This window comes from Odocoileus virginianus, chromosome 14 (genome assembly GCF_023699985.2).
Source record: "Odocoileus virginianus isolate 20LAN1187 ecotype Illinois chromosome 14, Ovbor_1.2, whole genome shotgun sequence".
NCBI lineage: Eukaryota > Metazoa > Chordata > Mammalia > Artiodactyla > Cervidae > Odocoileus > Odocoileus virginianus.
In genome coordinates, this window is record NC_069687.1 from 66,104,489 (window position 1) to 66,121,035 (window position 16,547).

Consider the following 16,547-nt stretch of genomic DNA (forward strand, 5'->3'; position numbering starts at 1 on the left):
GATAAGGGAGGGAGGGGGGGAGGGAGGGATATGTGTTCCCCTGGGAGAAACAGACATAGACTAAGAGAGACATGATAAGGAAGGAAGGAGGGAGGGAGGGAGGGATATGTGCTCCCCTGGGAGAAACAGACATAGACTAAGAGAGACAAGATAAGGAAGGAGGGAGGGAGGAAGGGAAGAGACATAAATTAAAAGGACAAACTGAGGCATAAGTTATGACACATGGAAAAAATGTTCTTCCTGTAAGATCTAAAGTTCTCACCTGGAGATGGGATAAGATATCATGGCCTAATCTGGAATTACAATGTTTGAATCATTGAACACTTCCAAGACTCACAATTGTCCCCTGCTGTTTTTCAAACACTTGACAAGTATCTCTTGAATTTGGAAGAATACCCCTTACATGATCTTCACCTTGACTATCTGACAAAATAGAGGAATTGAAACAGATCCTTCAATTTTAAAATAGCATATGTCTAAGTGACATATGCTTTGTGACATGGTTTAAAACACTCATCTCTTTCTATTCATCAACTGAAATATCAAAGAATTCTCCTAAAAATGAGAATCTCAAATGATTACCCATTTCAGCAGACTTTGAGTATGAAGCTTCCATAACTCATCCAGCGTCTTGGTCAAAATGATGAGTTACAGACTTCTACTTGGGGGGACACCATCCTCTAAGTAAACAAGTTCATACCATAAGTTGTTTACATGACCCATGGCTCCAGAGGTGGACATGAGACTATAAAGGCACAATTTATGTATTCATTCCCGTGGTCACACTATTTAAGATCTTAGCACATGATCAGATAGTTCTTGGCATAGGATTTTTTTTTTTTTACACAGTTTTTTTTTCCATTTATTTTTATTAGTTGGAGGCTAATTACTTTACAATATTGTAGTGGGTTTTGTCATACATTGACATGAATCAGTCATGGATTTACATGTATTCCCCATCCCGATCCCCCCTCCCACCTCCCTCTCTACCCGATCCCTCTGGGTCTTCCCAGTGCACCAGGCCCGAGCACTTGTCTCATGGCATAGGATTTTGTATAACAACAGGGAACCTAGAATTGCTTAAGCTAGTAGAATATGAATCTGAGGTTCTGGTAGCTTCCACATTGGACAACTTGCCTCAGAAGGCAACCAACAAAAGGAAAGCAGAGCCAAGATCTAGAGAGACAAAGCTGAATGGCACCAAGCATCTGGATCCAGCCATACCTAAGGCCAACTACTCCTGAGAGTTTTCAATAGTGCAAAATAAAACAAAATTGTTTCCCCCTGAGTCAGCTTGGTAAGAATCCAGGTGGTACGTTTCCTGTATGTTACTTCTTATTTCCCATAACACACAGCCAACTTAGTCATACACACAACCAATACCCCGCCCAACTTTGCCTTGTAGCTAGTATGAACATAAATTGTTATTTTGCAGGTCGCATTGGAATGACTCCATCTCTGAAGTCTTTTAAAAGGGCAGCTAACCTCTGTGATACTGACCATCACATATCATATCTAACATGTCAGCTCCCTTTTTGGCCACTAGGATTTCACAGACAGGCAGCTCAACTGCAAATAACAGCTCATCTTCATGCACATCCTTCTAGAGCCAAATAAATGTCAGGTTTTCTGAATTCTGCCTCCCTATCCCCATGGAATATAGATTCCTGGAAAGCTTTCATCATATCTCAGATTAAATGAAGAATGTTAGGTGAAATGCAGAAGAGCCTCATATCACAGATCATATTCACTGGAGGAAACATAACTCTTCAACACATGATTTCTTTTTTTTTTTTCCTCTCCAAATGAACTTGGAACAATTATCACCTATTCATAAATCTCTAAGTTGGATTTTTAAGTTGTTTTTAATCAATGGCTGACTGTAATTTTGTGAAAGTTTCTCCAATGGCACAAATACTGTTGTGTCCCAGAGGAACTGCAGAGCTAATCAATCAATCTTACAGAACAAGTACTCACTGTGAAAATAATGTCCTTGACCGAACAATGAACTTGAATACATATTCCAAAGCTTTCAGTGTTCTTAGGATTGGTTCACATTGCTCTCCTCTGCTGGAGGTGTCCAAGTAAGTCTTCAGCACCGTCATCAATTTCCTGAATAAGGAATTACATTTTCAAAATACATCTCTTTTCAGCCCACAGCATGGTAATTAGTTTGCTTAGTAAATTACAAGGCATTCAATCAAAGGTTAAAGGTGGTAGTATAGACAAGCTCACTCACTCATTTACATCATAAAAATAACTCTGCTTAAAAATATACATTTAATACAGGGAATGAATAAATATTTCCTGCCCATAAAAAGCCAGCAAAGAAAAAAAATCCAATGGGGAAAAAAAAGCTTTTCACTGGGAAAACCAGCCACAATGAAGTTGTGAGTGGGGATGGTGGTGGTTATGATGTTCTTTTCAGTTTTTTCTTCCCACAGAAAATGTTCTTTTAATATCATGGAGCTCCTTTGCTTGGGAATTTCCTTTGTTTCTTTATTACCAGCAGGGTAGACTTGGAACTATGTGGCCTGCTTTTCCAGGCTCCTTCACCTTTTCCAGCATCATCTCTGATCTCTAGCCTTCAGCCCTCTATATATAAGCAATACTGAGTCACTTGCATATACACTTTCTTTTTTCTAGCCTTGAGTATCATAAATAGTTGTTCAATAAATGATAGCTAACTGAATGAATGAATGAATAAGCAAACACTGCCATGTACTTCTGCCACCATAAAATATTCATACCAACCTATGAGTTTGCATACTTTTATTTAATCCAAATAACACAGGCCAAATGGGGTTTTGTCAGAAAATGTAGAACTCACACAGTCTGGTGACAAAAGGAAACTATTCAAGTTTCTTGTGACCTAGGCACCCTAGCAGGATAAGTAGAGGGTTCACAGTTACTTACTTGTAAGCTAGGGTAGCACTGAAATGCTGTTGAATGTAAGCCTCCAGGACGGTGTTGAAATGCTGGAACTTCCGGTCAGCAATGAGACCTATTATGTAGATCTTCAGAAAGAGGCAAGGAGTCAGTGTTTGGGGGCAGACCCAGGACAGGAAGTCATATTCACATAGTACAACTAAATGCCTATCAAATTCTTTTGCCCAGGAATTAGTTCACTAACGTATCTTTAGTCCTTTACATTATGGTAGCATCTCTTCTAAAAAGGGTTTCATAAGATAAAAGGGTTTCACAGCCAGACAAGTTTGAGAAATCTCAAGTTATCAATCTTAGACTACCTTCTTTATTGCAGGACTTATCAGAGCTTTCTACATGCTTTTGTGCACTGTAAATCTCCAAGAGAGTTGGGCAAGGTTCAGCACTTCCTGAGTTCTCAAGTGAGTGTTCTTCAGGAAACATTTCTCCTTAAGGCTAGCTTTGTAGGAAGCCCCCTTGGGAAGCAATGGACTAAGTCACAGTTGTCTCCAAGTCAGTCCTTTAAAAATGTAAATGTCACTGTCACAAAAGGTTGACACATTCATACTTTGTTGGTCACTGACTCTTAATGTGGATGTTTCTTATGTTTATTTTGACATGACACTGAAAAGATGTGAGCTGGGACAGCAAGAAGAGGCAAAGACCATTTCAAACGACGGTAAGAAGACAGATCTGAATGGTGTACCACCCACTGAAAGATGGCCTAGATAGGCAGAGGAGTGTACTGACTGCTAAACTGGAGACAATGAGGAGGAAGAAAGTAAAAGAGTTAGGAAACATCTGGGGTGCTCTACAACCTGACCAAGGATTCGCGCCCAGAATTCACGGACAGCCCAAGCGAATATTCATGATATTCGGCTTTATGTACTTTCAACCAGGGCCAAACCACCATCAACATTTGAACACTCTCATTTTAATCCCTCTGCCCATGCTTTCAAATCAACTCAAAACTAACAAGGGAAATAGGAACTCCTTTATTGGCCTGGTCGCTGAATGTTACCATGCCTCCAAAAAAACTCATGGAAAAGTCCACGTGGGCCATAGTTCTCCATGGTCTCACAGTGAGACACAATATTAACGCCCCTAATGTCACAAAACACTGGCCCCCTCTCTCTTACCAAAGCATCAAAGACGAGGATGTCATACTCATTACTTTGAGAATGCTCCATCATGATGTTGAAGAGTGCATCCAGAGTATCCTGGAGAAACTGGGCAAAATAACAGAGGTCTCATAAGAAAGGTTCAGGTGATGCAGAAGTCCCACCCCTCTGTGTTTACCCAAGAGAATATAGGCACACACCATGTGCCATGTTCAGGAGGGTCAGGTGCATTCCTCACAAAAGCCAGAAATTGGAGCAAGTCAGCTGTCCATCTTCAGCAAAGTAGATAAATACAGGGTGGTACTTTGGTATTACAGAACATGCCACAGCAATAAAAGTGAGCAAACTACTTCTATGTAGAAAGATGGCTATAACTCTTGTGAGCATTTTACAGAGTGAGATAAGTCAGATGCAAAATGCATGTTTATTATCACTCTATTTTTATGAAATTCAATAACAGGCAAAAACCCATCTATGATGATGGTAGTCAGCTTGGTAGCTTAGCATCTACCCTTGAGTGGGTTACTGACTAAGAAGAGGTAAGGGAGACTCTACCGCGCTGATACAAATGGACTCTATGTTGATCCAGGTGGTGGGTACACAGTTGTGTTGCTGTTGCTATTCAGCTGCTCGGTTGTGTTAAATACGTTGTGACCCCATGGACTGCAGCATGCCAGGCTTCCCTGTCTTTCACCATTACCCAGAGCTTGTTCAAACTCATGGCCATTGAGTCGGTGATGCCATCCAACCATCTCATCCTCTGTCGTTCCCTTCTCCTCCCACCTTCAATCTTTCCCAGCATCAGAATCTTTTCTAATGATTCAATTCTTCACATCATGTGGCAAAAGTATTGTAGCTTCAGCTTCAGCAGCAGTCCTTCTAATGAATAGTCAGGATTGATTCCCTTTAGGATTGAGTGGTTTGATCTCCCTGCAGTCCAAGAGACTCTCAAGTCTTCTCCAACACCACAGTTCAAAAGCATCAATTATTTGGTGCTCAGCTTTCTTTATAGTCCAACTCTCACATCCACACATGACTACTGGAAAAACCATAGCTTTGACTAGATGGACCTTTGTTGGCAAAGTAATGTCTCTGCTTTTTAATATGCTGTCTAGGTTGGTCATAACTTTTCTTTCAAGGAGCAAGTGTCTTTTAATTTCATGGCTGCAGTTACCATCTGCAGTGATTTTGGAGTCCCAAAAAATAAAGTCAGCCACTGTTTCCACTGTTTACCCATCTATTTGTGATGAAGTGATGGGACCAGATGCCATGATCTTTGTTTTTTGAATGTTGAGTTTAAAGCCAGCTTTTTCACACTCCTCTTTCACTTTCATCAAGAGGCTCTTTAGTTCTTCTTCACTTTCTGCCATAACGTTGGTGTCATCTACATATCTGAGGTTATTGATATTTCTCCCAGAAATCTTGATTCCAGCTTGTGCTTCATCCAGCCAGACATTTCGCATGATGTACTCTGCATATAAGTTAAACAAGCAGGGTGACAATATACAGCCTTGATGAACTCCTTTCCCAATTTTGAATCAGTCCACTCTTCAGTGTCCGGTTCCAACTGTTGCTTCTTGACCTGCATACAGGTTTCTCAGGAGGCAGGCAAGGTGGTCTGGTAGTCCCATCTCTTTTCCACAGTTTGAATTTTCCACAGTTTGTTGTGATTCACACAGTCAAAGGTTTTAGCGTAGTCAATGAAGCAGAAATAGCAGAAGTAGTTTCTCTGGAATTCTCTTGCTTTTTCTATGATCCAGCAGATGTTGGCAATTTGATCTCTGGTTCCTCTGCAGTTATATACATGTGTAAAAATACACTGAACTGTACTTTTAAGATAAGTGCTCTGTATTCTTAAGATTTGTAGAGTATATGTCTTTTGATAAAAGGAAAAACAGAATGCAAAGGAAGACAACAGAATTGCCTTTGAGATGACTTTTCCAGCTGCCTAAAGGTGACAGACCTTGTAAAAGAATGTCTGGAGAATTTCTCTACCATTGCTGAACTGGGTAGGTGGGTCAATGGTGCACAATTAAAGCATTGATCTTGAAATTCGAACCTTGCTTCTCCTTCTATGGGCAATTAAATGAAACTTGATACTCCCCCCTAAGACATGTGTCGATATTTCCTACAGCCAAAACACAGAGCTACTACATAAAGATGTTCAGAGTTTCCAACTGTACCGAGTTCCTGAAAGAAACAAGATCACCAGGAAACACTTGTCCCAATTCATGATGCTGGAGAGAGGGTTGCTTTAATTAGATTTGTACTTCAGACACTATATTCTCCACCACCATGTGGACACAACAAAACATCTAACATCTGCATTGTTTTCTGCTTGTTTTACTTAAAATGTGAGCATTGATGGTCTTTCCTTTTCTCATGTTTAACACGTAACATTATCAAAGAAGTGGAAACAAGAATACTTTTTATTTCTAACAGCAACATGTAGATAATACTGAGAGATCACACTACTATAGCAACTTATAACAACAAAAGTAAATATTTACTCCTTGTTTAACCTTGTATGTTTCATACGCTTTAGTTCAATTATTGTACATTGTGTGTAAGAGACTTGCTGAGTAATTTTTAAATATTTTTCATCTTGAAAGCTCATAACAACTCTGCCAAATACGTCATATTGAGAATAGTACCACATGAAGTTGGCTAGTGTTGGAGCTGGGATCTATACCAAAGTTCATCTATTTCCAGAAACTGAGCACAGCCATACTTTTCTCCTGCTCAACATTCAGCGTCACTGAACCACATCATTCCCCAGCTTTATCAATAAAGGCTTCTAATGCCAACTTGGGACACTGTCTCCCATTGTCAGAAGAAAATGTGTCCTGCCTCCCTGAACACTTTATCTCTTCCTGGAAGCCACTCATGAGTTAAAGGTCTGTCCCTGGTGGATGAAAACAGGCAAAATGAAGTCCCACTTACCTTTACCACTTCTTCTCCATCAACAATCTTCAATTTTTCTAAATTCTCCTGTAGCAGCTGTGGCTTCATACGCCACTTAAGCAAACCCAGCAAGCCCACTGAAACAGAGTCCAGACAAGCAGAATTACTACTTACTGGCCTGAACTGTCTGTATCAGGACCTCCCCAGGCCTGACCACACATACGCACACGCACACGCACACACACGCAGAGCTCCCAGCGGTTCCAGTACCATTCTGGGTGAGCTTTGTGGAGCACACCAGTGTAGATATGGAGAAGACATCCCGGGAGCTGACAGACAGCCCCCCAACACTGCTGGAGCTTCGACTCAAGGTGGCCCCCTTGTTTTCCACGTGGTGTCGGTAAGAAGGAAGCGTCAGGTAAGAGCTGGCGTCCTCCATTTTCTTGCTGTCTCCCTGGAAACAACACCGTCGTTACTGCCCCAACCGAAGGTACACACCCATTGCCACCAGAATCTGCAAGGCCAGAGTACACGCCGTAGGCGGGGAGGGCCAGAGCCGCGAGGAACGTCATCAGCGGAGCGACCCACGGCTGGTGACGTAGGGCTATTTCTCCACAAGGCGGGGAGAAGCCAAGGTCACATCAATGGGAAAGGGGTTCAACGTTCACAGATTTGAAGGCTCTATAGACTTCATTAATGGCACAGAGGAAATTGAAGAGTCCCAAATAGCATATTTTAGTTCATTCTAAGTTTCATAAGATCTTAATACAAACAAGCCCACCAGCGGGATAAGGAATCAGATTAAAGAGGAAAGGCACTGGATTCTGAAAGTGATGGGATTTAGACCCTATCCTACTATTCACAAGTCTGTGTTATTCTGAATATGTCCCTTTGTCTCTCTGTGTCTCGTTTTTCTCTTGATTAAACTGATTATGAAGCACATTGCCTATGCTTCATAGCAAATTCTAGAAATTTTGGGTGGACTAGATGGCAAAATGCGTACAGAAGACTTAGTGAGATGACAGAGACATAAGTCCCTCGCATGCTGAAGTGAATGGCTGGAGGGAGGCTGTGCAGCAGGCAACAGGTGTGGAGCCCTTACTCTGCATTGGGTGCCGCAAAAAGTGCTCTTCACGCTTCAGTGGACATCATTTAAGCCTCAGAGCAGCTGTTACTGGTGGGGATACTGGTAGCATCTCCAGTTTACAGATGAGGAGACCAAGGCTTAAGGAAGGTGACCAAACTGAAAACTGACTGCAAATGGTACTATAAATCTATTGAGGAAGAATGGCCTTTAAGCCAAGAACTACTTGGATGCATCACAAATGAGAAAACAAGCTTACAGAAGAAAAAAGGAGTGTTCTGGAAAGTCACAGAGACTCAGAGAAGAGTACCATGTGATGAAGATTGGATGAGGCTGTCTTTGCTATCCAGACCAGAGCAAAAGGGCAACCCCAGCCTCCAAGGCTGAGAAAGTCAGGGGCAAGAGTGTGATCTCTGTGATCTCTGTGATCTTTGACCGCTTAGCCTTTCCCTGATCCACAGCCACACCCTGTGCCTCCAGCCAGGTGCCAACAGAGGCATGCCACTGTCATGAACAGGGCTGTGGGGGAGCATGTAAGTCCAGAAGACACCCCCACTCCCAGAGAACAGTGCAAGTCTCATAATGCAAGAACATAGTGACAGCTACACTCTTCTACATGGTCCTTCTGCATGGGTCATCTTATGGTCATAAACATGACCATAACCGTTTGAAAAAGAAAATAAGTCTCAGGAAGACGCATAAGATGACTCCAGGTTAATCAACAGCAGGATTAGAACTCTAAATGCTAATATTTTTTTCCATTCACTATAGTGATGAGTCTCTCAAATATTTCTTGCTGGTCTTCTGAACACCCCACAGGTGTCTTACAGAATCAAAGCCCATTCTGTGGGTGACAACCTTCCATTTACTGAGAGTTCCATGCGCCCATCACTGTCATGTTTACATGGAATAACTCTTGTGATTCTCACACTCACTCACTGAGGGCTCACAGATGAGGACACGGAGGCCCAGAGAAGTCCAGACTTTGTACCAGGTCTCACAACTGGAGAGCCCTGATGCGTGTCATTGGGGTCCCTGCTCTCATTTACCAGGCAGTCTTGCCATATCCCCCTCACTTCGTACACGCTCCTTGCTGCAGAGTTGATCTCAGTTCATGGGCTTCCCTGACGGCTCAGCAGGTAAAGAATCCACTGCAATGCAGGAGCTGCACGAGACACTGGTTTGGTCCCTGGGTGGGGACTAACCCCTGGAGGAGGAAATGGTGACCCACTCCAATATTGTTGCCTGAAAAACCCCATGGACAGAGGAGCCTGGCAGGCTACAGTTCACGGGGTCACGAAGGGTAGAACACAGCTGAGCACAGCACAGAGACATGGTACCTTTAGGACAACCAAGTCATGGCATCCATCATGCAGAGTGGTCCCATCTTCCTTCATCAGCTTCACGTAGGACATGGCAAAGTTTTTTTCTCCTTTGTCTTTAGCTAAAAATGGCATTTTTGAGGTTAGGAAAGAAAAGGGTACCTGGGCCACCCACCCACTACCAAAAGGAGTGATCCCACCCCACTGCTCTTAGGGCCGTGGAGATGCCATTTGGTACTCACATTCCAGGGATGACCGATGTCGAAACATGAATCGCAGGTGGATCCGCTGCATGTCTTCAATAGGGACAGCCACCTCAGCAGGCAGAAACCAGAGCTCAGAAGACAATGAGTTAAATGGCCCTCCCCCCAAAAAAGGCAGCCTGACCATTTAACTGAGAGTGCTGTGTGCTGATACGTCACCCATTCATCAAGCCTGATGAACTGTAAATAAATTACATAAGAACTAGCAATGAAGAGAAAATAAAGTACCAAATGTAATCCATTTGGCAAATTGCATTCCCAGCCAATGAAAAGGGATCTGTAAATTATAGTGAGGAAAAATGAATCTCCCCAAATTGATATAAAAGTCACATAACTTTAGCGCAGGATTTGATGCACTGCAAACTGTACGATGCACATTTTCCTTACACACTCCAGGAGTTCAGGCAATTGCAGCAGGGCTTAGCAAATTAGCAATGCCCATTAGGGGGCTTGCTGGAAGACTGTCATTTATGTAAATTAATAAAAATGTTTGAATCTGATCATATTTGAGACATCCTAGGGTTCATTTCATGGGAATCTTTGGTTAGAGACATGTTCAGATGCTTGTTCCTCCAAGGACACTGGGCCAAGACCATCACCCCTTGGTCACCCAGTTTCACCGTCTAGTGAATGGTCTTTGCTGTATCCTTGATGGAGGTGCTTTCGGCCTGGGTCTGGACTATCCCACCACCCAAAGCTCCACAGCAACCTCTCTATTGTGCATTTCAGGCTTAGCAACCTGTGGGAAATCCACTCAGGCTCTCAGTGGGCACTGCTCCAGAGAATGAAATTTGAGCCCCCTCCAAAATCACTTGTTATGCGTCTCAGAGCAAAAGAACTGAGAGTTACATGGGCAGCTGTTGTTCATTCTTTCACTGCACATTGAATCATTACTACCATTATGTGAGGCACTGGCCAGGCTGACATTAGACAGTGTCCTTGCATCCAAAGAGACTGCAGCCTACACGGGGCAATACATAATTATCACGATGTGATGAGAGCTCACAAAGAGATATAACTGGGGTGCATGAGAGCACAGAGAGGAGAAAGCAGCCTGGTCTGATGGTCTCTGAGCCCAGAGATGGGTGGGCCATTTGAAGAGAATGAGTGCAAGGAGACCCGCTGGGAACACAGAAATGCCGCGACAAGGCAAGTACCACTGAGGCCTGAACAGCTCCCCCAACAAGGGGAGCCTCACCATGTCTTCAGTTTGGGTTCAGAGCACAGGGTGAGCAAAAACTGCTACTAATCACAAGGCAGAGATATCTGAAGCTGTGATCAAGCTTCACTGTTCACTAAATTAATTCCATACCCTATTTTTAACACACACTATTCCCTTCTGCTATAGCGCGACAATCTGGTAATGCAAATATTTGTGGTTGATGCCATTTCCATCTGGGGTACCCTCTCAGTAGGGGATCTTCCAGGCATTAAATAGCTTTTTACAGCTTCACATTTGCTCCCAAGCTCCATCACTCCTCACTGATGAATAGAAGGACACAGCTTGCTGGCTGGTGCACAGTCTATGAGACCATCTGACAACTCCAAGGCAACCAGGTCCTGACCAATGAAGGGTGAGCAAGAGAACTAAGGCACTCACCCACTGGGCCACTCTTTCCACTGCCTGACACACCACCAGACAAAGGATAGGGCATTGTTTCAGGTCTTAGGGAGGTGTCTTAGAGTCCCTAGATTCATGTTTGCAATTATTATCATTGTTGTTATTGTTTATTATTATTATTATTATTACCTTGACTGTTTCCATCCACCGTGGCTGTTTGACTTGATAGTATACAACGGACCGGTATTCATTCATAGGCTTGTCCCCAGCTCCCACACAAATTGCATTCTGACCCAAGAAAAATGAAAAGAGAAAACACTATAGAATTGTCATTTTCTATGCTTGGGCAGTTTTGGGCCAAGGCCAAGGCTGGCCATAGGGCCTGAGATAACCCTTCCTTCTTTAAGCCTTCTGCCAGGTACCCTTCTCCATTACGGATTTACCCATGAATGTGCCTGGCCCTAGGAGTGACAGCTGCTTACTGCAAAGATTCTATCCCTTGCGTTCTGGGAGTCACTGGAGCGCAGTAGGCGCTGACACGGCTGCCCTGTTGTCCCTGGTAACAGGCCTTGGAGTTGCTGCATGCTGCCAGTCTTCTTAATCCTATTTGTTTCCTATATCTGAATTGCACAAAGCTTACAACAGACTCAGGTCAGCCAGGCACCAGCTCATTCCAATGGATTTCTGATGCTCACACATCAAGGTCCCAGCAGAAGCTGGGCAAGCGGAGGGAGATCAACCTTCAGACAGACACATGGGCAGTGGGGGCTAAGGAAGCCCACAGTGAGGGAGCATCTTCCAGACACCATACCAGGCTAAGCACTGGGATATGGGCATGAGTCAGACAGGAAACCTGACATGAGGGCTCACAGTGTGGTGCAGGAAACATCATATGAGCAGATAAATCACTAGGCAACATGAAGTGATGACAGACACATGTAGCCAGTTCCTTGGTATCCTTGGGAGCTTGATTCCAGGGCCCCCTCTTTCCCATTGCTGATTTTAAAAATCCATAGATGCTCAAGTCTCTTATATAAAATGATGTAGTACAGTTGACCTTCCTATCTGCAGATGCAGAACCCATAGGTTTAGGTATGGAGGGCTGACTGTGTAATACTATGGAGCACTGAGAAAGGTCACTTCAGTTCTCCCTAAAGACTCAAAGAATATTTCTTAGAGGTAATGACAGTTGAAGATCTCAAAGAAAGATTCCACAGTGGGTTTGAGCAGAAAGGCAGGAAGGATACTCTGAGAGAGTGAGAAAAGAGCAAGCAATATAGGGTATTTATTCTTTGCCATAAAACTCACCCTCACAGTAACAAGGAATTCTCTTGCAATAGACTATGCACATGTGTATGCTCAATCGCTTCAGTCATATCTGACTTTTTGTGACCCCATGTACTCTAGTCTGCCAGGCTCCTCTGTCCATGAGATTCTCCAGGCAACAATACTGGAGTGGGGTGCCATGCCCTCTCCCAGGGGATCTTTTCAACCTAGGGATCGAACCCACATTTCTTGCATCTCCTGCAGAGGCAGGCAGATTCTTTACCACTGAGCCACCTGGGAAGCCCTGCAATAGACTATGAAAGTGAAAGTGAAAGTCACTCAGTCCTGTCCGATTCTTTAGGACCCCACAGACTAGGCAGTCCATGGAATTCTCCAGACCACAATACTGGAATGGCTAGCCTTTCCCTTCTCCAGGGAATCTTCCCAATCCAGGGATCGAACCCAGGTCTCCCGCATTTCAGGCAGGTTCTTTACCGGCTGAGCCACAGAGTATGCCAGCCCCAATTCTATCTGTGTTCGTTCCAATTGTTTGGTCCCAAAACAAGATCTAAGGTAGGGTCACCCTGAAGAATCTTGAGGTTGATTTTTAAAACAGAACAAGAGATTTTAACCTCAAGTCTTCAAAGATCTAGGGACATGAGAACTGGTTTTGCAGCCCCAAGCCCCCAAATTGCAAAGTGTGTCTCTGGGCTTTTTATGGTGTAAGGATCCATGCTTCTCACTAGATTCCATCAGATCTCTAGTAGATCCCCTACCAGGCTGAATGACCAAAGCTGGCCACATACTTTCACTTTGGGTCCCCTGGTGAAGCAAGCTAAGCTATGGGAAGTTACAATCCTGTCCCTCTTACTTGAGAGCCTGCTCCATACTTCTGAGCTATCGGGAAAGAATGAGTTTTGTTTCAGTACAGACTGATGCTACCTACAGCCAGATTGAAACCATTTGAAAAGGATATAGCAGCCTTTCAAAACTTATCCCTAAAAAACAAGGACAACCATGGAACTGCAAGTGAGGGAAGACACGCAACTCTCTTTTCAGTGGGATGGATCCTTTCAGAACTTCTTAGGTACTGAACTAAAAATATGCTTCCAAAGTTCTCCTGACCACGTAGAGTGCTATGTGACCAGTGCCATGCTGTGCCTTTTATACAGACCGCCTCACAATCACCTCTGACAGCTACTGCCATTATCCCCATTGCAAAGCTGAGCAAACTGAAACCCCGAGAGACTAAGTCACCCGCCCCCAAAGGGGGACCCCCAGGACCACATCTCACACCTCTAACCCCTTGTCCAGTGTTCCCGCTATAACAGCCTAGATGCCTTCTACTTCCCAAGATTTATATCTCATGACATTTATGGGCTTAGCATTTCTGTAGCTCCGGTGAATCCCATGTAGCTTATAAAAACTGAAAACATACGTATATTTCTGGTGAAAGGAAAACTGCTGCACAGCAGGCAACTGAATCCCACGAAATTATCTTGATGATGAAAATTTCTGATTGCCTAAGGCTGAGGAAAACATTATTTTGAGAAAGACCTATGGCAGTGCCCTCCCCATAGACACTTCAGAGATAAACCTGAATGTCACCAAGTGTATAGAGACAGCATGGTAACCAAAAATGGGACCCAGTTTTAGGGAAAATATAGATCTGTATATGTCTCCAGGGAAAATATAGATCTGTGTATGTTTCCATAAAGGAAGCTGAACACCAAAAAATTGATGCTTTTGAACTGTGGTGTTGGAGAAGCCTCTTGAGAGTCTCTTGGACTGCAAGGAGATCAAGTTACTCCTAAAGGAAATCAATCCTGAGCTGAAGCTGAATCTCTTTGGCCACCTGATGTGAAGAACTGACTCATTTGAAAAGACCCCGATGCTGGGAGAGATTGAAGGCAGGAGAAGGGGAGACAGAGGATGAGATGGTTAGATGGCATCACTGACTCAATGGCCATGAATTTGAGCAAGCTCCGGGAGTTGGTGACGAACAGGGAAGACTGGCATGCTGCAGTTCATAGGGTCACAAAGAGTCGGACGTGACTGAGCAACTGAACTGCACTGAACTGATGTCTCCAGTGAGTCTAGACGATAACTTTCCCCCGCTGCCCACCCCCATGGCTCCCAATTAGCAACAAGTGCCCCTAACTGGCTTCAGGTCAGTAGAAGGAAGCCTGGAAAAGTTAATGCCAACTTGTCCTTGGTGGACACGCTGCAGTGGGAGGAAAAATCAAACTCCAAACACAAACGCTGTTTACCTCGTAGGAATCACCTGAGGAACAGAGGACATCAGGGTCTGAACACACTTTGAGCGTCTGAAAGTACTCTAGCCTGACGAGGTCAGTCTTATCATGAGAAGATGCCAGTCAGTGTCCACAAGGTGGTAATCAAGCCTGAGATGGCTCTCAGTTCAGTTCAGTCACTCAGTCGTGTCTGACTCTTTGTGACCGCATGAACTGCAGCATGCCAGGCCTCCCTGTCCATCACCAGCTCCCAGAGTCCACCCAAACCCATGTCCATCGAGTTGGTGATGCCATCCAACCATCTCATCCTCTGTCATCCCCTTCTCCTCCTGCCCTCAGTCCTTCCCAGCATCAGGGTCTTTTCCAATGAGTCAGCTCTTCGCATCACATGGCCAAAGTATTGGCGTTTCAGCTTCAGCATCAGTCCTTCCAATGAACACCCAGGACTGATCTCCTTTAGGATGGGCTGGTTGGATCTCCTTGCAGTCCAAGGGATTCTCAAGAGTCTTCTCCAACACCACAGTTCAAAAGCATTAATTCTTCAGCGCTCAGCTTTCTTCATAGTCCAACTCTCACATCCATACATGACTACTGGAAAAACCATAGCCTTGACTAGACGGACCTTTATTGGCAAAGTAGTGTCCCTGCTTTTTCATATGCCTGTCTAGGTTGGTCATAAGTTTCCTTCCAAGGAGTAAGCGTCTTTTAATTTCATGGCTGCAGTCACCATCTGCAGTGATTTTGGAGCCCCCAAAAGTAAAGTCAGCCACTGTTTCCACTGTCTCCCCATCTGTTTCCCATGAGATGATGGGACCGGATGCCATGATCTGAGTTTTCTGAATGTTGAGCTTTAAGCCAGCTTTTTCACTCTCCTCTTTCACTCTCAAGAGGCTCTTTAGCTTCTCTTCACTCTCTGCCGTGAGGGCTCTGCCTTTCTGCTACTAGAGAACCTCAGTGAACACCTATTGCGTAGGTCACCTCAGCTGGTGTCACTAGGGTAAGCTTCCACTGCTCATCCTATTTTCAGGCAGACTCCCAGGTATAGAGAGATTATGTAACTTGCTCAAGGTCGTCCGGCTGATTCAGGCTGAGCCGGGCTTTCCGCCTGACATCCTGGCCTCTGAGGTTGTGTCTTAACCACCGCACAGCAGTTACCCCCGTAACCTACCTCCACCCCAGTAAACTGGCTGGTCTCAGAGGAGCGGAGGCTTCTCAGCCCAGCATCTGAGCACTTGTACTTAAGCCTGTTTCGGGTATCTACGTTGGATTGTCCATTTGACCCCCTCAAGTCCTTTCCAGGGCCTCAACCTGCAGTTGGTCGCTGTCTCTAAGTGCTACCTCCTTCCTGTTATTGAGTATTTACTGCCTGCCAGGCTTCCCAGGATTGGAGCAGAAAATGACAACCCACTCCAGTACTCTTGCCTGGAAAATCCCATGGAGCCTGGTAGGCTGCAGTCCATGGGGTCACAAAGAGTCGGACATGACTGTGCAACTTCACTTTCACTTTTCACTTTCATGCACTGGAGAAGGAAATGGCAGCCCACTCCAGTGTTCTTGCCTGGAGAATCCCAGGGACGGGGGAGCCTGGTGGGCTGCCATCTATGGGGTTGCAGAGTCGGACACGACTGAAGCGACTTGGCGGCAGCAGCAGCAGCAGGTTTCCCAGGTGGCTCAGTGGTAAAGAACCTGCCTGGAATGCTGGAGATGCAAGTTCAATCCCTGGGTCAGGAAGATCCCCTGGAGAAGGAAACGGCAACCTATTCCAGTATTCTTGCCTTGAGAATCCCATGGACAGAGGAGCCTGGTGGGCTAGAGTCCATGGTGTTGCAAAGAGCCGGACATGACT

General features: G+C 44.5%; 1 protein-coding gene across 2 annotated transcripts in view; it reads right to left on the reverse strand.

Moving 5' to 3' along the window:
• The window catches only part of DOCK2 (dedicator of cytokinesis 2), a 456,669-nt gene that overhangs the window by 374,922 nt on the left and 65,200 nt on the right, over positions 1-16,547 (reverse strand). For both annotated transcript variants that reach the window (XM_070476853.1, XM_070476854.1), the window contains exons 15-22: positions 11,370-11,468; positions 9,599-9,671; positions 9,375-9,478; positions 7,221-7,404; positions 6,990-7,087; positions 4,065-4,154; positions 2,917-3,017; positions 1,978-2,112 (exon numbers count right to left, since the gene is read on the reverse strand). In XM_070476853.1, coding sequence (XP_070332954.1) covers positions 1,978-2,112; positions 2,917-3,017; positions 4,065-4,154; positions 6,990-7,087; positions 7,221-7,404; positions 9,375-9,478; positions 9,599-9,671; positions 11,370-11,468 — 884 coding nt within the window. The remainder of the gene's footprint in view (positions 1-1,977; positions 2,113-2,916; positions 3,018-4,064; positions 4,155-6,989; positions 7,088-7,220; positions 7,405-9,374; positions 9,479-9,598; positions 9,672-11,369; positions 11,469-16,547) is intronic.